A 23,981-nucleotide genomic window follows, 5' to 3' on the forward strand; every position below is an offset into this window, starting at 1 on the left:
ATTGAATATATATATATATATATATATAAAATACATTACAAAATGTGTATTTACAGTGTTCTAAAAATGTAAAAAAAAATATAGAAATAGATACACCAGTTTTCACCTGTCAAACAGTGGCTCTACGTATGAAATGAGAATTATTAACAAAACCACGTGTTGAAAGTCACCATCCTAGGCCAAACAGCTAAGGTACCCATCCTATCCTTTGGGTGAGTGTGATCAGATCCTTTCGAAGCAAAGGCAGGGCCTGGGGGACAGCGAAATAAAACACTCCTGAGGGGGTCAAGATTTGTCTTGACCCCTTAGATGGAGAAGGCCGTACCTCAAAACACGGAGATTTACCCCATTTCTGTCGGTATTCTGACAAGAGAGGATAAGGCAGGCGGGAGGACCACTCACTCCTTCTGCCTGAGGTGAACGACATCCCCCCGTCCAAGGGGCGTTACTACGGATGGCCGCTGTTAGAGAAGCATAAAACTTCCTGCGCCCAAATCCAGAAGGCAACCCGTATGTGCCTACAGACCCGCACACTGACTGCCCCATTCCCGGGCGGACCACTGCCACCCCCGCGCTCACAGTCATTCCGAACTAAAACTAACTCTGTAACTCCATCGAGCAGCCCTGTCTTATTCCGTGGACTCTGCCGCGCTGCACCCAGAGACATACAGTGCGGGCAGGGGCAGGAGAACCGGTATGTTACATAACCAGGCGCGGTAACTTGTACTGCACGCCGGAGCTTGAAGCAGTTTGAGAGCAGCTGATTCACCGGTGATTGGCAGAATGCCAGCCAACCGGAAAACGGCATTTCCATCCTGCCGTCGCGGATTGGCTATCGCGGGGAGGCCGCGGGCGGGACCGGCAGTGGCGGGACTATTCGGACGGCGTTACATTCCTAGGTTCTGACAGGCGGTGGCGTGCGGCCGTTGGGGTTGCGTGTCCTTACTTCCGTGCTGTGCGCCGGTGTGGCGGTTCTTGGGCAGGGAGCAGTCACTGCTTCCGCTGCTGGGATTAGTGACTCCTCGCTAAATCCTTCGTTGCATTAAGGTGGTGGTGGTGGTGGTGGTGGTGGCGGCGGCGGCGGCTTTAGTCCTGAGCCTCCCCTTTCTCCCCCCGCGGCTCCCTGCCTGGCCAAGCCCAGCTAAGCCGCGCTAATCGCAGGCGTCCAGCTCGGCTGGGGCCGCTGGGCCTGGGCCCGATCGCTGGCCGCGGCTTCTCCTCATTTCTCTTCCTCTCCTTTCCTGGGCACGGCTATGGAGCCGCGGCGGCCGCGGCCACGTTACCACGCTCAGTCCTCGCCGCCTGGTCGCGGTGGGCGGGAGAGCAAGGGGCTCCGTCGGAAGGGCCCGCCGGGGAGTGGACTCCTTGGCGGCCCTGAGGAGGTGGCGGACGGCAGGAAACCCAAATTCGTAAGTACGAGTCTATCCCACCCGCTTCCCCCTGTGACAGGTGCGGGGCTGCCTGAGGTGAGGGCCTATGGGCAGCCAGGCCCAGCGCGACGCCTGCCTGCTACGCCTGTGCCAGGGGGCCTGTCCTCCCCTCGGGCCTGGTCCCTGGCCTGGAGCCCTCTGAGAGGCCGGGGCGCCGGATAAGAATACACGCTCCACAAAACGGAGCTGTTGACTTCGACTGGGCTTCAGGGCGTGAGCCCGCCCGCTCCAGCTTGCTTCTTCTTGCCTGCCAGGGCACGGCTTTATTTAGCAGCAAGTTTTCGGGCCTCTCCTCGTCATCATAAAGCTTTGTTGTCTTTCTAGCTGTTTGACAGCTATAGGTGTAAGGGGAACAGAGCAGACTTCTAGCTCTTAAACGATGTTACCTTTAATAAAACTGAATTGTGGTGTGTTTTTTTGTTTTGTTAATTTTGTTTTTAATTTTGGTGAAAAACTGAGTCTTTGAATTTAAGGGATATAGTAAAGTTCTCCCTAGCCTTGCTTTTACAAGCCTTTTGGGTAGTGCACCAGTAAGCTAGGGAACTGGAGGCAACTAATAATTGTCCACAAGACAGCATGTCAGTAAGATGTGCTCTAACTAAAAAGCACTTGCGACCAGTCGGGTTTTGTTTGAGCATCATGAAATTCTCACGTTTAAAGCTGGGACAAATACATACGCTCATATCCACCACATGTAGAACAGATACATCTCTTGTTCATATTTAGGAGATACACATTAGTCTTTGTTCAGCCAGCTCTAGGGCCACCTGCTCTAAACTGTATTATGTGCTGATGAAATAGATATTGTAATGCAAAACATAGAGTGGATTCTTGATTCTAAGGTGTCTTTGTGTGATACTTGATACTTCAGTGTTTGACGCTTGAACACAGGTTCAAAAAAGTCAGCCAATGAGTGATATCAAACCGTAGGCTGGCCAAACCTGTTCTGGGAGGTCACAACTTGCTCCTAGCATTCCTTTTTCCTGGAATCCTTTTCATACTGTGGCTGTGTATATTGCTGTTTCAACCAAGTCATTGTGCCTGGTTTTGCATGTTAGAATGGGTGTATATGAAACTGTGACAGACAGCTGTTTGGTTGTCCTCATAAATGGCTATGTATCCCCTGGGGGCACATGCATTTTTGTCATGTTATGACCTGACTGGCCGTGCCTGAGTATAGGATCCCCGAGTAAAAACCACATGATCTGCTGAGTCTGAAAGTTTGAATAGCGTTACTAGTATATGACTTGATGGTTGGATTATTCTGTGGTGTGCGGGAGAGATGGATTTGTGTGTGTTTGAGACTGACAAGAGCACTGAGTCAGGAGGTTTTACTTATTATTGAAATTTCAATTGCTAAATTCCTATGCAAATAAGAGATTGCGAACATTTTCACTTCTCCCCCCTCAACTACGTGCCAAAACAGTATTGCCAATGTGTTCAGCTTTTTTTCCTAACCATGTGTTAAAATGGAAATACAGTAATTTACAGGAAGTATAACCCTGCAGAGGTTTTTTTCCTTGAAGTCTTACTGGCTTTTCAGTGAAAGAAGGCCGTCTCTTTCATGTAAATGATCTTGTTTGATATCTGTCTAGCCTTCCCAGGATAGGCAAGAGTAGTTTTGAGCATGTGGAGATGTGGGCATCAGCTGCCTTGCTTTTTGAGGTCACAGTGTTGTTTTTTGACCCTGGTAGGGTCAACGGGAGCTCAGTTGAGTATCTGACTTAGCTTTGTAGTATGTATGATCATCATGTGTGTGTTTTTAGTTTTGTTCTCTTCTGCCCAGTTTCTGAAACTCTTGAAGCAGGGATGACTGAGAATACCCTTAATTGTCAAACTGCAGCTTGACTGTAGATGGTAGTCCTATTTTTTCATCTTTAAGTCATCACTTAAAGGTTTTGCCCTGGGGTGTTGATAGGGACTGAAGAATGATAGTTCTGCAAACCTGAATTGTGTTCTAGATATGCCATTAGCTCACTGGATGACCTTAAGAAGTATAATTGGTGAATATTTCTTGAATGGAATTTAGGATTTTGTTTCTGCCTTCATGTAAATTGCTGTGAGTGGTATAGTTTACGAATGTCATCTGTGGAATTCAGAGGTTACTAAAGAGCAGCAGGCTGCTCTGTGCCTCAAAACTTTAGGAGCTGCTGTAGCTACTATAACCTTTGAACTGTCGTCTAATCCCTGGCTTGCTCTGGATAATTTCTGGTGAAGAAACACACAGTGGTAGAGGTAGAATTACTTTAATAATTGTTGTCATCAACCAGCTTCTTTGGTTCTTGAAGGGTACTATGAATACACTTTTATTTCTATTGCTTTATAAGTTTATGCCCTAAGCTGTTGCAATACAGAATATTTATCCCTTTGCTATTAAATCGGAAGTTGATAAACTCTCCTTCCTGTCTACCTCCTGTTGTCTTACACGACTGGTTTATTTGTTTTTTTTTGAGGAGGAGTTGGTTATATTTATCCCCCAGAATGGGGGGGGATGGATTGAATATATCCTCGGTGCAAATGACACCAAATTGGGTGGGAGTGTTGATCTGCTGGAGGATAGGAAGGCTCTGCAGAGGGATCTGGACAGGCTGGATGGATGGGTTGAGGCCAGTTGTAAAAGGTTCTACAAGGCAAAGTGCCAAGTCCTGCTTTTGGGCCCAATGCAAAACCCCATGCAAAGCTACAGGTTTGGGGAAGAGTGGCTGTAAAGCTGCCTGGTGGAAAATGACTTTGGGGGGGGGGGGGGGTTATTGGTTGACTTAGGACTTGTCAGTATTAGTAGCCAGTTGACAGCCATCTGAACATAAGCCAGCTTGTGTCCAGGCAGCCAAGAAGGCCAATGGAATCCTGGCCTGTATCAGAAATACCATAGCCAGCAGGACCAGGGAAGTGATAATCTCCCTGTACTTGGCACTGGTGAGACCCCACCTCAAATCCTGTGTTCAGTTTTGGCCTCCCCACTACAAGAAAGACATTGAGGTGCTGCAGTGTGTCCAGAGAAGGACAGTGAAGCTGATGAAGGATCTAGAGCGCAAGTCTTATGAGAAACAGCTGAGGGAGCTGAGGTTGTTTAGCCTGGAGACAAGAAAGCTGAGAGGAGACCTTATTGCTCTCTACAACTACCTGAAAGGAGGTTGTGGTGGGGTGGGTGGAATAGGCTTCCCAGGGAAGTGGGGCAGTGACCATCCCTGGAGGTATTTAAAAGATATGTAGATGTGTCATCTGGGGACACGGTTTAGTGGTGGATTTGGCAGTTGGTTAGCAGTTGGACTCAATGATCTTAAAGATATTTTCCAATGTAAATTATTCTGTTCTGTGTGGTTCAAATCTTATTCTTCCTGTAAAACATCTTCAATACAGTTTTATTAGTTAAATTAGTTTTGTGTTAGAAGACATAAAACTTACCTCAGCCCTTGGATTCTATGTAATCTAGTCTTACATACAGGCTGTAGCCTTTTCTATGTTTGGGTTACTTAGAATGCCATACCTGTTCATGTGACTTGAATTATGTTTCTGATCGTTTGTCAGATGTCGATGAAATTGACTGTCAGATTAAGTGAACTCAAGTTCTCCGGACTGTATTAGTCTAATTTTCCTCAGTGCAAAAGGCTTGAAAGTAAGTTCCAGGTTGGACCCTTCCAATCAATGCAACATACTGAGCTGTCACAGCAGATATGCTAATCTGAAAAATAATTTGATTCTCTGACAAACCTTGAGGTGAAATTGGATTGCTAGTTGACAAAGTTGGCATCATTAATATGTACCTCCTTTTTATATTTTTTTTTCCTTGCAAAGAAAAGCTTGTTTAGCAGGGGGTAAATATCTCTATTTAAAAAGCACTTCATCTGGAGGGTGGACATAAGAGTCTTTGGGATAAACAGTTGTAGTGGTTGAGTCTAAAGGTGGCTCTGAAGTACTGCTTTTCTGAATAAACAAACTTCTCAGAAGAAATGAATAGTTGTAAGCATCAGCTGTCTTACAGACTAATTTTTCTGTTTTGTTTTGTTTAAGGAGTGATAGTTAATTTTGAAGCACATACCAGCTTGGCTTTGTTCAGCAGTTCCAAAGTTTTGAACAGCAGGACTCTTGAAAGGGTAAAGATATTTTGTGGTACACTGGTACTTTGGCGTACTGAAAGCTCTTACATTAAACATTGAGATTTAGGGCTTGGTGAAAAAAGGAAATGAATTGAAGGATGTCAGAGACTATACCTGTTTTCTATGTTTACATAGACCGAGCAGGAAACTTCTGAAATCAGCTGAGAGGTGGGGTAAAAAGCTTCCCCTTCCCCTTCCATTGCTCTTCAGTGGAGTTATATCTTGTAGATGCTAGTTCTCAAAAGACTTCTATTCATCTTCAATTTCTACCTCAAATTAGAGGTGTTTCTATTAATTTCAGTATACCATTGACTTGTCTTCAGTGACTTTCTGGTTATGTTTTTGATTAGGTTCTCCATGAAATTTATGAGTCAAGATGGCTATCTTGTTTGCACCAATCTGTTAAAAATAGACAAATTAATGCTTGCATTTAACAGTGTCTGTAAATCAAAGAAAATGTAGTTAAGGGCAAAACCACTTTCATTTCTCTGGCATAGAGTAGAAAGGTAAGACTGATCTGTGTCAATATCTTTAATTACAAAGTGACTGAGTTATTGCTGCAGTTACACTGCAGTGTTAAGACCTTGAATCTAAATTAGTCTCTTAAAGAAATGATTGCTGAACAGATGTTACCTAAAAGACTTTATTGCAGCTTTGTAGAATTGTAAATTCCTCATGCTGTTATTTTTGTTGGCATGAATTAACACTGTGGGTTATGATATTAAATTTTAGTGTCGTGTTGTAGCACTTTGTTGTATAATCTTACCTGTAAGCACCAATTTTGAGTTTAACTCATCAATGTCTAAAGAATATCACTGTGTGGAAACTGTCATGTTAAGATAATTTTGCTCCTGATTGCTTCTCAGACTTCTTTCCAAGCAACAGAGTGTGTGATAAAGTCATTAAATAAATGCTGAAGTAGTATATTGGAAATTAAAAGTAGGAAACACTGTGGGGTTATACAGCAGTTTCTAAATTGCACTTATAAACTGAGGTAGCAAAATTACTGAGGGAATATTGTGACTAAGGAGATCCTGAAGTAATAGCATTCACTGTAATCGTCCAATTTGCATCTCTCTTGAGCCTTCACGTTTCCTTGCAATCCCTGCTTCAGTCTTGTGGTTGTGTTTCTGCTGGAGAATAGCCTCTGGGGAAAAAACAGCTAGTGTTAAATCTTTTTCAGTGGTAGCATTAATGGCAGTATGTTGTGAGCTCTTTCTCACTTTCCAATATAAAAAGGCACAGAGGGGATTATGTGATTATATGTATATCCTTAGTCTTTATCTAGTTTCAGTATTCTGGCTTAAGTTGGCCAGTTCTTCTAAAACTCATCACTGCATCTTGTTTGAACCCTCTCATTTTTTTTTTTTTTTTTTCCTCTACATCTCCCTGTAGACTGTAAACTCTTCTTAATGTATCAAGAAGCTCCACGTGTCAGTGGTTTGGAGGGGGTGTTATGTGGTGGTTGTTGGATTTTTTTTTTTTTTTTTTTTTTGCCTCCTTATGCAAGGACGGCAAAAGTGAATATATCGAAAAGATTTAGATACCAGGCTGTGGGATTTATTTTATTTTTGGTAAATTGAAGTATTTCAGTCCAGTGGAATGTTGACATTCTTGTTTAGCTCCCTGAGAACCTGTTACTTTGCATGCTGAAAACTCCTCTCACACAGGCTGTGGTGTATGGTTTGTCTGTCTTCTAATTTCACTTACGATCAACAAATCGGACATTGTCCACCCCTGTGGCATACAAACATGTCCATCCCTGCCAGGCATGATTTGAGTTCGTGTGCCAAACATACCGTTTTTAAACGTGCTGTTTTAATTCAGAAAGTTAGATGAGCAATGTTGCTCTGTGTTCAAGTGATGGTGAAAAGAGCACTTGTGGAGACCAGAGATAATGTCCCTTTTGGTAGAGTGCCAAACCTTTTAGGTGATATAGAATATATATTTTATTGTGGTAGGATATTCCTCACTGATTCCAGGCCACAGTGAGCTGTAGTGCTGGTGGAAAAAATGCTGAAGTCATTCAGACCGAAGTACTGTGTGAGAAGATGTCACTCTCCTGAGTTTTGGTTCTGCTTGTCTGGACTGCTTGTAACACATTTAGATAGAATTTGTTTATAAATATGCATATGCAAAGATAGAGAAGTAAATGTAATGACACAAAAGATCACACTAGTACTGTTGATCCAATTAAGTGGCATTTCTCGTTTCTTTGCTTCACTTCACTGCTTCTACCCAGAGTTGACTGGTGGGCAGTTACGTAGATTAACCATCAGTATGTGCTACTATTTGCATATGCAACAGAAGATCATTCTTTTCTGCATAACAGTAAGATTATTTTATTGTTAATACATGTGAAGCCAAGTAGTATTTGGCTTGCTTTCTGTAGCTGGGTGGTGCAGAAGTTGCATTACACATGGCTTCATCATATATGACCTTTTTGAAGAGAGTATTCTTTCTGTTCTGTAAATAGTCTTGTTGCTGTGCATGTGTTGTGAACCTCAGCTGATGTGTGTCCTGTTGAACCTTGCAGTTTCTATCTAAGGCTCTCTATCTTTGATGGTTTTGAGATCAGGCCTTTTGATAGTTTATCAAGGACATTTTACCATACACCAAATGTATGTGTAGATCCTGTACCCAGTGGAATTGGCTATTTACCAGTATGCCTGAGGGAAATAATCTTCAATAAGGGGTAATTCTATCTCGGATTGGTTGCTGTCCTCAAAGTATGATACACCTATACACTCCTTTGTTGTGACTTAACTTTAACTAAACTGCTTTTACTCAATAGCAAACCAAAATGACCTCTTCCTCCATGTCCCAGACTACAAACTAAGTTAGTACAGAAGATGTAATTTCAAAACGTTAGTTGTCTTCAACTATACAAACACATTTATAAACAAAGCAATGGTGATAATTCTGCTTTTCTAAGTATAGGTGCTACCGATAACTCTGGACTTTTGAAGTATCCTAATTAACTCTTTAATCTCTTAATGGTTTAGTATAGTTTTGACTAGAAAACAGGATGTCAGTGTACATAAAACATTGTTAAGCTGTTTAATTTCATGCATCTACTTTCTACATGAAAACCAGACTAGAGTGATAATTATACATAGCTCCTATGTTCTCAAAACCAATAATTTTATTATTCTGGAGTAGCTCATGCACTATATGTACAGTATAGCATATTAGTCCTCTAATCCATTGCAGAGTAGTATTCTGTAAGCTTATATCATGTTTTATAACAGTAACTGAATATTGGAGGAATATTACTTAAGCGAGATTTATTTACTTGCAGGCCTAAATTTAAGGCAACCTGCTCACTTGAGCAGAGTTATGTTTTGTGAGCTGATACATCCAGGCCTAAAAATAAAAATATGTTCCTGTGTTAGTAAAGCACTCCAACCTCTACCTAATGGTTGTCTAGTTATTTTTTTCCCCTTAATTAGGAATGTGTGTGTTTTTTATGGCCTGGGAAGAATAAAAATATGCTACTGTTCTGGAGTCACAGCGCTTCTCTAATTTTAATGCTATTAAAGACCAGGAAAATGGCAACTGGTTTTACTTTGTACAGTCTTGCCAGAAGAGAAGGACTTGGTGAGGGGGAGGGGAAAAAAAGGTCACTCCAGTTCTTGTATTTTGACCAGCTCCACTGACTGAGAAGTATTATAACTTATATAAAGTGTAAGTATATATAAAATTCACAGATTAAGTCTTTTGACATGTTTTAGTGCAAGTAATCTGCTTAGAATGAAAATCTTCTTTGTTCTGTGCTTTGAGGTAGAAGTTGGGGACTTATCTGAAACTTACATACATTCCACTAAACAGACACATAAAGCCCAACATCACTTCCACTTGGGAACAGATGTTGTTTCCTTTAATATTAGTGTGGTAGAAAGATCTGGATATTAGGTTGTAGTTTAAATGGGGTTTCTCCTGCTTTATAAAGAAATCTCGAAATGCAGTGTCACCAGTGTTGATAGGTGAGTGCTGGTTAAGCAGGTCTGCTTCCCTATAGAACTTACTTTTGAACCAGACCCCATAACATTATATGAAAGAGGTCTTATGCTGGTAATTTTAGACTACTGTACTGTAGGTAGACAGTAAGATGAAGAGTTAGGAGGCTCATATCTGTATATTGAGTATCTTATACCATTATGGTGTCTTTTATTGGTTGAATTATAGTCTTTTTTTCACTAGTTAGTAAGATTTTACCTGGGTCAATGAGATGTTCTGATATATTAAATGGGGAGCTTACTATCCTGTATCACAGTAAATTCCATTGCTGAATTTCATAGCTTAATTGCAAAGCAGAACAGTGTCTTGACCTATCCCGTTAACTATTATCTTTTTCAAAGAATAAAACCTGAATCTGAAAAATACTGCCTTGATTCCATGCATGATGATGGTGTCTTGTACAGGGCAGTTGCAGACCATCCAGCATCTGTTCCTAAGTGGAAGTGGTTGTGCTTCCTGTCTTTAGTGGAATGTACGTGAGTTTTGACATGAGTCTCCAACTTCTACCTTGAAGCGTACAATGAAGATTTTCGTTCTAAGCAGATTACTCTGTCTCTTACCATGTTAGAGCAGTTTCACAGTGGTATCTGTACATTGCTTCAGGCTTAGTGATGTAAGTGATGCGTGTGAAAAAGGAATAAATGTTTATGTTCTTTGCTACCACGCTGCAGACCATATGTTAATGTTTTCTCCTGCAGTTTTGATTACTTAAGGGTAAAAGTATTATACCAACAACTTGCTAAACATGAAGTTGTGAGCTCTGGCAAACGACAGAAGTTAACGCCCGTGCTGTCTTTGTAGCTATTTAGCAGAATGAGAAGAACAAGTCATAAAACCCACCTCTGTAGCAGTGTGTGGGGCAAAAATCTGATCTAGCTGTGCAGCAGGAGAACACCAATGAAAAGACTAGCATGCAGATCTTCAGTCTCCTTATGGGATTGAAGTATTTTCACTTTGTTGTTTTCATTTATTAGAAATCCTTATCTGGATGGGATGGGACATGGAATGGGATTGTTGCAAAAGTGCAGTGGTGACCAGCTCCAATTTTTGTTTATTTAATTTTATTTTGAAGGTAGAACTTATTCTATGTCACCAAGTACTGAATGTTTCCTCACACTTCACTTGCTTTTTATTTTTAACTTCACAGCCACTTATCAGATGCGTCTTCCTCGGTTTCTTGACAGTATTCAGAGTAGAGCTACCATGGGATAATATTTGATTTATAGAAATTGTTCCGCAGTCCTGAGGGAGAAGCCAGAGAAGATGTCATAAGTAATGATACTTAACTATTACTGACTTGGTGAAGACGAAGCAAGAGTTTCCAAATCTGATTCATTTGGAAATAGCACTGACAGCTGCTGTAGCTGCTGACGAGCCTTGTACATGAGGCAGTGAGGGGAGTCTAAGAGTTTGCATAGCCAAGTATGTGACTTCTTGTTCTTCTCATGTCTTTGCTAAGTCTGTTGTAGCCTTTTCATAAAAACTAGAAATGGGATCACTGCAATGCTGGCTTATCAGGTGCCACAGTTCTTTGGTGCTGCTCTTTTGGTTTGTGCAAGATCTGAACATTCTAGAACTTCCTGTGTTAGTAAATGTGCAGTGAATAGTCAAAGAGTTGGTTCAGGAACTCTTGTTTTACACAACAGTGACTAATCTATAGATTTTTGAATGTTACTACTAATAAATGCTAATGTCACTTTCTGCTCATAACTTTGTGTTCTGCTTGCCATGTAGGCATTGCTTGAGAGTCAACAGTCTCAGTTGTTTGAGTGCTGCACTTGGCAGATAGTTTTGAACTGCTGAGGACCTCTTTCTGTTGAGTTAAAAATCTCTGGACAGACTTCTTAGTGGTGTTCTCACAGCCATTTTGAGGAGACATAAGTCTTATAGCTGAATTATGAGCAGGTTTTCTAGTATATTTAGCTATAAAATATAATCAAACACAACTTGCTTCAAGCTCTGCTTGGTTTATGTTCTTCTGGTATTATTCTATCTTAAGGGTTAGACTACAGATTGTTTTGACTCTCACTGTATTCCCAGCTTAACCTGTTCACTGTAATCCAACAATTTGCCAAGAAACATCAAGTTCCATGGTTCGACACTGCTTAACTTGCATCTTACTTTGGGTAACAGTAGCTATAACTGAGACTTGCTTTTTTATTTGGGGTTTGTTTTTTTTTTCTTTTTCCTGCACAATTATGACATGACTGGTTTCCTGTTTGATTTACAGCACTTAAATATCAAGACACTGACAGATGATGTGGTAAGACAAGTTTTTCTTTGGCTATGCTAAGCTAATAACCTTATTGCTAATGCAATAGAAATAACCTTATGGATACAAGAAGCTCTTAATTGTGGAGTTAATTTAGTTAATTGGCAAAGTCTCACTAAAATGTAACTATCTGTAGCATACTTGGTGCAAGCAGCAAAAATCTGTGGATGGCTTTAAAGTATGCTGTAATCATAACTAAATGAGCTTGACAGGTAATTGTGCCAATTTACATGCAGTATAGTTAAGATATCTGTGATTGCATGTTTAATAATAAAGTTATTTAGGCTGCATGGCTAATTTAAAATACCATGTTTAACAAACTAACAGTTGATTCTAAAACTCATTAATGCTTGTTTCAAACTGCGTTAGGCATATTCAATGTCATGTTAGCACTGTTTCTCAAACTTCATCTGTCTGAACAGCAGATGGGGTTCTGTATTACAAAGCAAGTTTTTTTTTTTCTTGCTTCTGAAGTTACCTATTTCACTGTATATTCTTTTGTTGTTAAGAATAGCTTTCCTTAAAGTGGATCATTTACGGTCTTTGATTTTATCTAGGAAGTAATGTTCTGTAGGTATCTAAAGATCACCTGTTATGACTTCAGTGCTATACAGAGTTCTTGCTGAAGTACTTCTGTGCATGACTGAGAACTTAAGTGTAGAGAGTTTTATGCTGAACAATGTGCAAAGTGCTTCCTAGCTGAGGAACCAGTACTGCTGATTAGGTGTGCAAAGGTGGTTGTGTTGAGCATGTTGCCTCCACCTATTATTCCTAGATTAGCTTAAATCACCTGTTGCCATTTCTTTAGCAGAGTTCCATGTGTGGGAAATTATTAAGAAATTTGAGTCTGATGGGTTGATAATGAAATTTTGATTCTCTAAATTTGTGCTTTTTCTCGAAATGCTGAGGAAATGTTCACAGTTCTGTCAAAGCAAAGTATTTTGTGGTAACCAAAATTTAATTTTGGTCATGTCCTGGAAGGGTTAAAGCCTGGATGCGCAAGATCTTGCTGTTTGTTTCTGTGGATTTTTATTTTTTAAACAGGCTAGCTTGATCCCTTATTACACTTAGCCTATTGGACTTTTCTAACTTGTAATAATAGCCACTAGAAGTCAGGAGATATGTTTTGCATGTTGCAATAAGGACAAAGAGCCTGATAGCTTTGTTGTAAGCAATCTCCTACCCAACTCCTTAAATTTCTTGGAGCATACTTAAGGCCCCTTCACAGACTAAAGAAATGTCACCTGAAAAATAGATACTAGGTGTCTGTACATGTCTGTACAAGTGATGGTACATATGTATGTATTTTAAAGGGAAATGACAGCTGTTTAATAAAAGGCTAACAGTAAAAGCAAACGACCCAATCCTTATATATTGCAGTGGCAGACGCTTCTAAAGATGTGTATTTTGTTCACTTTCAACTTCATCTTGGAACAAGGGTATGCTTTCCAGTTGACGTTTTTCGTCCCTCTGAGTTTTCTGTTGGTTTAGTCTTTCTGTGCCTGATCCTGGGAAACAGCTAATAACACTAGGTGTCTGAGTCCTAGGCAGCTTAAATGTGGCTCAGAGCAGAGAAGTTTTGGCATTTCACACCAAGCATAAAAATTGCTAAAGATGTTTTCTCAAAATTCCTTTTGTGCCATGGGGGGAAACTGTAGTAAGAGAAAGTTAAAACCCTGAAGTTTTAAGATTACTTGATTTTTGTAGCTTTCAATGAAATAATAGATTTCTTTCTTCTCGGGGACACTCATTTGCATGTTAATTTGCTCTATAAAATATTACTCGCAGCCTGTTTCTTACAAATACAGTGTTGTATCATGGTCACTAGGAACTTTTTTACATTCAGTTAATTTAGCAACACTTGTTAGTCTAAAATGCAGACTGCTTTCAGTATTTCAATTGTATTGGATTATTCCTGAGACACTGTTGCATTGTCTACTTTTAGTGACAAATCTCTATAAAGTTCAGAAACACCTTGCTTTTTTACACATTTGACACATTTCTTTTACATTTTTTCTTTACAAACTGTGAAGACAGGAGTCTTAATCTTATTCCACAGAAGAGTGGCAAATAGGTACATGAGAGCTCATCTACCTGCCAGATCGCTGTGGGAGCAAGCCTTTTTTCTTTTATCTTGAGTGCTTCACATTTCGACAGATGGTTTGTAAGGTTCATAAAAATCAAAAACCTGCATATGAACATAATTTTATTAAAAATCTCTTATGTAGACAAAAATGAAATGCTTGCTAAAAGTCCTTACAGCTTGAAAGTTATAAAGTTGACTGATTTCATAGTAACTGCTGTGATGATAAGAAAGGCTGTATAAGTTCCAGTATATAGAGAAACCAGTTCAGAGTAGAATATATTCTAGACATTTAAGATGTGACTGCATAGGCCTAAACTCTGTGACTTTTAATTTTCTACCATTTGTAAGGTTCATAAAAATCAAAAACCTGCATATGAACATAATTTTATTAAAAATCTCTTATGTAGACAAAAATGAAATGCTTGCTAAAAGTCCTTACAGCTTGAAAGTTATAAAGTTGACTGATTTCATAGTAACTGCTGTGATGATAAGAAAGGCTGTATAAGTTCCAGTATATAGAGAAACCAGTTCAGAGTAGGATATATTCTAGACATTTAAGATGTGACTGCATAGGCCTAAACTCTGTGACTTTTAATTTTCTACCATTTGTAAAATTATTTGATCTCAAGAAAGGTAAAATAATCTCTGGGAGACTGAGCATATTAGGAATAAGAAGTCATATAAAAGGGATTTTCTCTGTATCTTGGTTTATGCAATATACAAGGCCTACAAGGATGCTGGAGAGGGACTTTTCATCAGCAGCTGTAGCTGTAAGACGAGAGGTAAACAGGGGAAGTTTAGGTTAGGTGTAATGATGAGGTTCTTCACTGTGAGGGTGCTGAGGCCCTGGAACAGGTTGCCCAAATGCTCCATCCCTGGCAGTGTTCAAGGCCAGGTTGGACAGAGCCTTGGGTGACATGACCTAGTGTGAGGTGTCCCTGCTCATGGCAGAGGGGTTAAAACTAGGTGATGTTAAGGTCCTTTCCAATCCTAATCATTCTATGATTCTATTTTATGTCTTTCTCTTATGAAAAGCTTTACTGCCACTAGTGGAATTTATCACATAGTAAGAAGTTAATTTTATAGAGCAATTCGGCTGTCAAAGAAAGAATATACATTTTTAATCTTCTTTAAGCCCATTTGGACTCAATGATTTTAAGGATATCTTTTCTAACCTAAAAGACACTATGGATTATTCTAGTGTTTTAAGTAGCAAAAATTGTTCATGTGCTAAGAATATCTTATGTTACTGGCAATGTAGCTGTGAACATGTGAGCTGTGGTGGGTAAAATAAATCCTTTGTTCTGTTGGGGGAGGAAAATGTAAGGAGGAAAATGCATCCTGTTACCCAACAGAGGCGAAGCTGCTGTAGCTCAATGACCCACAGATCCAGTCAGTATTGAGGCTGGAGCTATGTTCTACCTGTGTCAGTTGCTTTCTTTCAAGTAGTTTCTTTAATGTGTCTCTGTTTAAAAAATATGCATTATAAATTAAATCCTTATGGGATTTCAATATTGCCGTGATGATACCATTTTGCAAATAAGCCAGCATATTTTCTTGTACTACTAGTCATAAAAAAGCACAGGTCAGATCATTTTTGCACTGTATGCATGATTTATGTTTAAAGATATGTGGGATCTTCATCATTCATTCAGATATCTTGACTGCCAAGTGATTAGTGAGATAACTTTTCCCTGTGCAGATGCTGTCAACACCGTGACTGTGTGTATTCAGGAACTTGCTTGCCCCTCATACACTGTTGGAGATTACTGGTAGGGTTTGGTTGCTGTACTTTTCTGAAGCTAGTTTCACATAGCTGCGTGATGGATGAAGCAGAGCAGTAGAGGAAACATTGCTGTAAGACAGTTTTAAACTCTATTACAGTGCAAGGGGGCCATAACAATAGTTTTGCCAAGGCTTCCAGAGAATCTTAAGGGTGGTAAATGTAAATGCTACTGGAAAGCAGTCTCATGGTAACTCATGGTTACATGTTGACCATGGTTTATTTTTCACTGTGTTTGAGTTATGATGTTAAGATTTCGTTTCAGCTGCCTTGCCATTTTTGTGTCATGGAGAATGTGAACTGACAGAATAAAGTACACAGCTTTATAGATGTTTCAGTCTCTGGCAGTAGGAGGCATAAAGACAAAAAAGCTAAAATATATGCAAACAACTCACTGCTTTAAGTTTATGAGAAAAGACGTCTCATGCCTTTCATGCTGCGGGATCTAGTCTTAGGAGCGAAAACTGTGCAGGCTATATCTTTAATAACTTCTTTGCTGTCCTAATTAATTTTTGTTTATCTTTTCCCTCCTCTTACTCTTCCCTCCCACTTAAGAAAAAAATCAGGCCAAACCTACCTTTTGACCAAAAAAACCCTTAAGATTGTCTCTATTAGTTGTTGCTAACAAAATAGTGGTATATCAGTGTTATTTCTAGAATTACGCTTACCTTTGGATAAGAAACTTCTTCCTATCATTCCTTTCCAGAGTTAACTTCTTTTCAGTTACTTTGACTTCTCTTTTCAATATCACATACTTTTAAGCATAAGACCACTATGCAGCCTATATTGCGCTTACATAGGCAGTTAATGTGGGGTTTTTTTTTCAATTTCAACACAGATAGTTTTTAATGAATATTACAGAAGCATTTTTGTACTCTGTATTTAATTATTTTGTTTCTTTTTAGATTATGTATCTGAAATAGTTTTTCTCATCTTCAGTACCTGTGCTGTAATGGTAGGGGTAGATTTCTTTGAATTTGTGAGCTGGTTAGAGATTCCCTGTTATGTTTTTGTATAGTGGATTAAAAGAATTCTTGCTTTCTCTTCTGAGTGCCCAGAAGTACGTAATTGCACTGTTATTTCCTTCTCATTCCTTTATTGCCTTTGAAATCTTAACTCTCTACAATCTACTCTGCCTTCCATCAGTACATCAAACCAGATATTAATTTGGGGAATTTCAAAGTGATTTTACTATGAAAATACTTTATATCAAGAGCATATGAAACACTGATTATTGTTTGGTTAATTATAATGTTGGCCCAACAAACTTTCTGAGGGGAAAGTTTGTCCCTTTCAGAAAATTATTGTCCTAAAGCACTGTTCCTGTATGGGTCTATATGTATTTATTGGTAAAGTAAATACCAATTTATTGGTAAAATAAGTACCAAAAAAATGGTAGACATCTTTAGAGAAGATGGAAGCTGAAACCTGCTTTAAACTGTGGTGACACTTTGTATCAAAGCTAACTTTATATATTCCCCATTGGAAAACCATGACAGCCTGATTTAAAATGTTTTGGTGTAGCATGGAAGATTACTGAACTATATTTTTGCCATTTTCTCCTCAATGCACTTAGATCGCCAGCAGTGATCAATGGTAGATTTCATTACAACCAAGCAATGAAATTTCCATTCTTTCTCTATAGTGGTTTCTGTGGACCATGAAATTATTCGCCTGTATGGCATATCGAGAGGTGTTAGCTTTTTTTGAAGCACTATCAATGTATAATTCAGCAGAAGTGTTTGTAGAATAACACTGTGTTTCTGTGAGAGTTTCTGTGAGAGTTTCTGTGAGAGTTTCTGTGAGAGTTTCTGTGAGTTTCTATTTCTTTTGTGAATTTCAGTTTTTTTTTGTGTATGAAAACCTTACTCTTAGGCTGCATTGTTTCAAATTATTTAAAGTAATTTGTTTGACACATGTTTATATGTGCTTATAATCCTAGTATCTCACTTCGTCTTGCATGTTCTGCCTGATCAAATATATTCTAAGAGTGTGCTTCCCTCCTTTAGGATATGTGATATAGAATTTGGTGAATGTGGGGAATATGAATGTTATGTCCTTACCTGTAGTGTTGCGAAACATCTGGCATACAGTCTAATGTTCAAGAGGAGCTTAAAAACAAAGCATAATCTAAGAATGTGAACAAATTTAAATATATCTTTTCAAGGATGGATGTTCTCTCATCCCTGGATTGGTGCTGCCTGTTACTAGTGAAGCAAGAGCAGCTCTGGGACTGCAGGGAGGATTTCATGGCAGAGACTGGGGTGGTTCTGCCTGCCCACAGCTGATATTGCTGCTGCTGTGTGGTGCAGGGCAAGGAAGAGAGGACACTTCAGCATCATGTACTGTAAAGAAGGGGCCAAGATTTTTCAGGAGAGATGGGATAAGGAGTGTACAGCACACACTTCTCTTAAACCTAATTTAGTAAATTCTCTGCTGACTGAATGATGGGCTGAATGTTGTGTTTTCTTGGTTGTTTTTTTTTTTTCTTTACCAGAGTGTCTTCCTTCTACCCCTGCTTCAGTTCTATGTATGAAGAATCTTCAAACATAATGGTTTATTTCTTAGGTTACGCCCTTGACAGTGAATAGTGGGGCATGGAGAAGCTACTGGCTAATTCTTTGGAGTAGACTTGCTGCCTTTTGTTGGTGCTCAGTGAAAGACATTGTTTGAGAAGAAAAATCTCAAATTGTATGTTTTTTTTTTTAAGATTCTAGTCTCAATATTGCAGTTTGCAACCTGGCTTTATGCCCCCATGTTTACCAGAGACTTCTGCTTTTAAAGGCAGGAAGGAAAATTGCTGTCTGATTGAGATGTAAGATGATTTGTGTCACTGATTCTACTTCTCTTCCAGTGATGTTACTCCCCCTTTTGCTTTTGCTGCATTCTTTCTTCCTGGGACTTTCCTATGTAATTATTCCTTTAGAGTGTGCTCTCCTCACTGCCTGCTGGTTTGATATGACGCTAAAGAGCCCCATCATCCATGCTGAGTTCTTTTATGTTTATGCTATATTCATTTTCTGCTTTTGCATGTTCTACAACCATCTGTATGTGAGTGGCTTGTACTCTATTTCTGTGTTCCAAAACCTGTTCTTTCACAATTTTGAGCAGGAAGAATTAAAAGTCTTTTTGTTTTTTCTCTAAGCCTCTCTTCATGGATGTCTAATAGTCAATTCTTGCTCTGACTAGAGTGGAACACTTGTACCCAGTTTTTGCTACTAATTTTCTTTGCTCTCTCTAATCTTAATTTCACAGATGCTATAATAACTTGTCATTTAGCTTGGTAACTTGGATGTAGTTATTAAGTGATATCTCAAGATACTTATATTCAAGATATATTGAAGTCTCAGAATATTTTTGCATAGCATTTCAAAGATTTAGGTCTGTTGATGGGGTTGGAATCTTGTCCAAAACCTCTTATGCATCAAATGCTACCATAACTTCCTTCTGTACTGACAAGTGTAATACTGGTGTTCACATCTGTTCAGAAGGCTGCTACAGAGATGATTAAGATTTAGCACATCTCATTGAGCATGTCATCTGCTTTTGTATTCCGTTGGCTCTTGGCCCTATACGTTTAAACTCGCAACCTCTAAAAATGAAAATGTCTGAAATTTCACTTAGTAAGCCTTTATTGAAAAGGTGATATATACCTAATAAGTAAAAAAAAAAACAAAAACAAACCACAACAAAAAACTCCCCACAATCCAAACCACTTGTCCAAAGAATTTGTTTTTGTTTGCTCTTGAAAGGGTAAAGTTCAAGTGACTGTCTCATGTTGGTGATAAGACCTAAGGATTATCCATGAAACCATGAGTGTGTCCTGCTTAACTTTAATAAATGAGCTGATGGTATTTATGCTTCTCTTAAATGAATTTCTAAATAACTGGAGCATAAAAAGGCACTAAGTTTTGGGTAGCATAACACAAATAAAAAAACAGAGCAATGTCTTAGTTATTCTAACTTGTCTTTTAATAAGAAGTAACTTCTGTATGTACTGTATAAAAATGCAAATATGTATATTCTGTTACAGTGTGAGGAGTACAGCTGTTTCAGGGTAGCAAAAAATATTTTAGAACTATGCTTTTGATAAATAAGCCTGCTTTTTCATATGTTACATGTAATGGTTAGGAAGAACTCTTCATAAATTGGTTTTGTAGATATCTTTGCCTCCAAACTTTCCGTAAAATTCTCATGTTCTGCATGATTTCTCCATAATGCAATGGAATTCTGGTCTGTTAACTTGATCCCTAAGGCAACTGACTGTTACATGTATATTTAGGAAAACCCTCTAGAATTAGGCAGTTAAATAATAAGCAAGTTACCACAGAAAAATAAGGATGTTTAGTTTTCAGGAATGCTCATCTTAATTAGGGTTATGTAGAATGGAAACAGTATGTGATGTTACACCTTTTCTGTTTTCAGTTGGATAGGTTTGCCAGTATAAGAATTCCAGGAAGTAAAAAGGAACGACCTCCTCTGCTGCATATGAAGCATTCTCATTCTACAGATTGGTCATCCACACCTATGGACACAGAAGATTTTGCTCCAAAGACCCTGTCAGAAAGAGAAATTATAGTGCTGTTTGAAAAAATGATGGTAAGGGTCTTGCGTTATTTTCCTTTACTTGAAGAATAACAATGTGGCTAACTGACAGGAGGGGGCCTTCTTTTGTGCATATGTTCTGATCTTCACCTGAGTTATTAGTACTGTTACTGTGTGTTTTTTTAATGGTGTTTCTCAGGGGCTTAACTCTGCATTATTTTGATAAGATCTTTCTCTAAATATATTTAAAATGGAAACAAGAGGTTTCTGGTTATTAGATTATGCAACAGATTTTGAGGAAAACAAGAAATGGAGAATCCTGCTTCCTTTCAAGATGACCTGAAACTTTTACAAAGAGATTTTATACCTCTGAATGTCACAGCAGGGTTTTGTTCTGAAATTACGTTCTCTGTCATTCTTGCACAAAAAAAGACTCAAGGTTTTTGCCTCCAAAGCAGCATTTGTCGGCATATGAGTCTCAAATTTGCTGCATTCCTCAGTTGTCATTGTTATTGTGCAACAAAAGAGCAGTCATTTGGTGGAAAGGTTATGTGACATTGGTACCACCTCTTGGTGGTACCAATAGGTTGAGGCTTTTTGTCATGGTGATGATGACATTTTGAGCAATTTAAAACTAAACATGGAATGGCCATGAGAGAAGAAAGTGACTGCAATCTCAAGAGCATAAGAGGACATTAACAAGGAGAGTGATGTCCAGATTATTATTTCTTTCTCTGTCCTGTAACAAGTAACTATTGAAAAACAAAGGGACTGCCAGGAGCTGGGATGTGGAAGAAATCAAATGTGCTATGAGGGAAATACCTTGATGGAATTTCTGATTCCCAGTACTCAGTTTAGTCATGAAGATGCTTTTGTAGAACTGTTGAGAGCTATAACTGAAAGAGAGAATTCAGGATTTTCGTTTTCAGGTTAAACTGATGGAGAGGACAACTTTACCGTGTTATCAACTTTTCTAAATGTACTTGTTCTTACATGGTTGATTTTCTTGGTGTACATCCGTGTCTAAGCTACTTCACTACTTTTAAAAAATTTCACTATGAATGGTAGTTGCTCAAATGTTAGGAAATGGGAGAAGTTTTTCCTTAAATAAGCTTCAAGGTATGCCTCCCTGTGCACATCCCCTGCTACATAAATGTAGGATGTATTTCTCTACCATTCCACAGGGACTCTGGTGTAGGATAGTGTGTGATGTTGAAACTATGCCATAAAAAATGCAAACTTCCAGTAAATCCTCAGAAACCTACTGCTGTGTGTGTAGGTAAAAAGAAGTGCTTATATCCAGGCTTATTTCCATGGATCCTGAAGCAATTAATTCCAATTTTATAACTACTATGCAAAAACATGTTACTGATGGCATCAGGATAATTTCAATGCTTTCCTAGTCTCATTGAATAACAAAGCACTTAAACTACTTTATTAGTGTTATTTTAGCTATAACATAATGCAGAAGGGATTCTTCAGTTTATCCACACTTGAATGGAGTGAAATAAAGCTAGTTTAATCACAGTAGATTATATAGCTAATTATATATTGTAGCCTCTGGTTTGCTGTTTTGATCAAATTAAGTGATCTAGGGGGTGGTGAGCAACTTGAATGTTGTAGCCAGGCTTTTGGAACTGATTTTGCACAAAACAGAAAGTCAATTGGTTAGTATTGAAAAGAGTAGTTTCTGAATTCTGAAGTTGCAATGAATGTGTTATGTTATACTTTGGGTTTTCCTAAATGCTTGCAGCTTCCTTCTCCCAGTATTTTATGCAGTGTCTTCTTGTGTGGTTTTGATGGCAAAAATGATGGAAAAACTCATAAAAAACAGACAATTAACGCTCCTTTATTTTCTGTTAGTGCTGTTAGGAAAATATCCATGTGAAATTGCTTATTCTTATTTTCCAATGAGAAAAATAATATTATTGCTCACTTGTAGAATAACTGTAAATGATTTAAGAAGAAATAAGAGAATGGAGTTGAAGATTTTGTAAACTAAGCCACGTGTGATGTGCCCCTTGTAATGCTGAATACTTCTAATCTGTACAAATCAATTGCATCATAGAATTATAGAATAGTTAGGGTTGGAAAAGACCTTAAGATCATCTAGTTCCAACCCCCCAGCTATGGGCAGGGACACCACCCACTAAACCATGTCACCCAAGGCTCTGTCCAGCCTAGCCTTGAACACTGCCACTGATGGAGTATTCACAGCTTCCTTGGGCAACCCATTCCAGTGCCTCACCACCCTCACAGTAAAGAACTTCCTCCTTATATCCAATCTAAACTTCCCCTATTCAAGTTTGAACCTGTTACCCCTTGTCCTGTCGCTACAGTCCCTAATGAAGAGTCCCTCCCCAGCATCCTTATAGGCCTCCTTCAGATACTGAAAGGTTGCTTTAATGATGCTTCATTTCTTAAAAGCAACAACAAAGAAATTACTTTTTGCTGCACGCAGACAGAATATTTTTTATAAATAAACCTGGGGGTACATTTAGGATTCTGGAATATAGCTGATAGGCTATAGGCTACTAATAGGCTTCTTAATGCCTCCTCCCTTCCTCATCCTTTTTTTTAACATGATTAGAAGTTAGCTATTTTTTGCAGGAAAAACAAGACCCTTTTCCACCTTTTTATTATTTAAGAAGTTATTTTTCAAAAAGCTTAAAAGAAGTCTGAAAGGAGGGCTTTTAAGTGAAGAATGAACTTCACAGTGGCTACAGGCTAATGTGAAAAAAAATTTCTTGTTTGTGTTTGTTTGCTTTTCTCCCCCCCTTAGGTAAGATATACATATCTTTCAATGTTTCTATGAACAAAACCTGTTTGGCATATTGGAGGCAGGGTACTGATGATATGATAACTCCCAGAAAACAGTGAGAAAAACCTAGTGTCGTGGTTTAAACCCAGACAGGTAATTCGTTCGCTCACTTCCCCCCCTTTCTTGCCCTCCCCCTGCTCTCGGAGGGATGGAGAGGAGAATCAAAAGAATGCAACTCCCACGGGTTGAGATAAGAACAGTTTAGTAACTAAGGTATAACACAAATCACTACTGCTACCACCAATGATAATAATGATAAAGGAAATAACAAGGGAAGAGAATACAACACCTCACCACCTGCTGACCGATAACTCGCCCCCCAAGCCCGACCAAGCTCCCCCCTGCAGTCTCCCAGCCCTTCCGGCTAACTCCCAGTTACATCCCTGGGCATGATGTGCTGTGGTATGGAATACCTCTTTGGTCAGTTTGGGTCAGGTGTCCTGTCTCTGCTTCCTCCCGGCTTCCCCTCCCCCCTGGCAGAGCATGAGGCTCACAAAGTCCTTGGCCAAACCAAAACATCCTTGTTATCAGCTCTGTTCCCGAGCTGAAAGTCAAAACACTGCACTGCACCAGCTACCAAGAAGGAGAAAAATGACTGCTACTGCTGAACCCAGGACACCTAGCCATGTATTTCTGTGAAATTTAAAATGGAATACTTTGGATTCGGTGTTTCCACTTTTGTCTTTATGTAGGTTTTAAAAACACAATTTAAGTATTAAATAAAATACAGCTACCTCTATTAAATATACATGTAAAGTGTATTTTCATTTGAAGCCAGTATTGCTATACAATTGTATCCCTGTAGAAAGGAATCCTGAGGCACAGTTTTGCAAAGATATTTATTGGAACTTGCAGAAAAAAAATCATCTGGTAATATCAAGTTGGACTTGATTTTAGTAATCTATAGTATGGGTTGTCATGTACGTA

The 23,981-nt window shown here is 39.0% G+C and overlaps 1 protein-coding gene across 1 annotated transcript in view; it reads left to right on the forward strand.

Moving 5' to 3' along the window:
• Positions 1 to 1,250: 1,250 nt before the first annotated feature.
• Positions 1,251 to 23,981, forward strand: part of DIAPH3 (diaphanous related formin 3) — a 225,541-nt gene continuing 202,810 nt past the window's right edge. The window contains exons 1-3 of the mRNA XM_057415289.1: positions 1,251 to 1,409; positions 11,778 to 11,810; positions 20,114 to 20,287. Of these exons, the coding sequence (XP_057271272.1) occupies positions 1,254 to 1,409; positions 11,778 to 11,810; positions 20,114 to 20,287 (363 nt within the window). The 5' untranslated portion in view covers positions 1,251 to 1,253. The remainder of the gene's footprint in view (positions 1,410 to 11,777; positions 11,811 to 20,113; positions 20,288 to 23,981) is intronic.

Source organism: Pezoporus wallicus, unplaced genomic scaffold, assembly GCF_028554395.1.
Source record: "Pezoporus wallicus isolate ANWC-B61680 ecotype Strahan unplaced genomic scaffold, APGP_CSIRO_Pwel_v1 contig_6972, whole genome shotgun sequence".
Lineage (NCBI taxonomy): Eukaryota > Metazoa > Chordata > Aves > Psittaciformes > Psittacidae > Pezoporus > Pezoporus wallicus.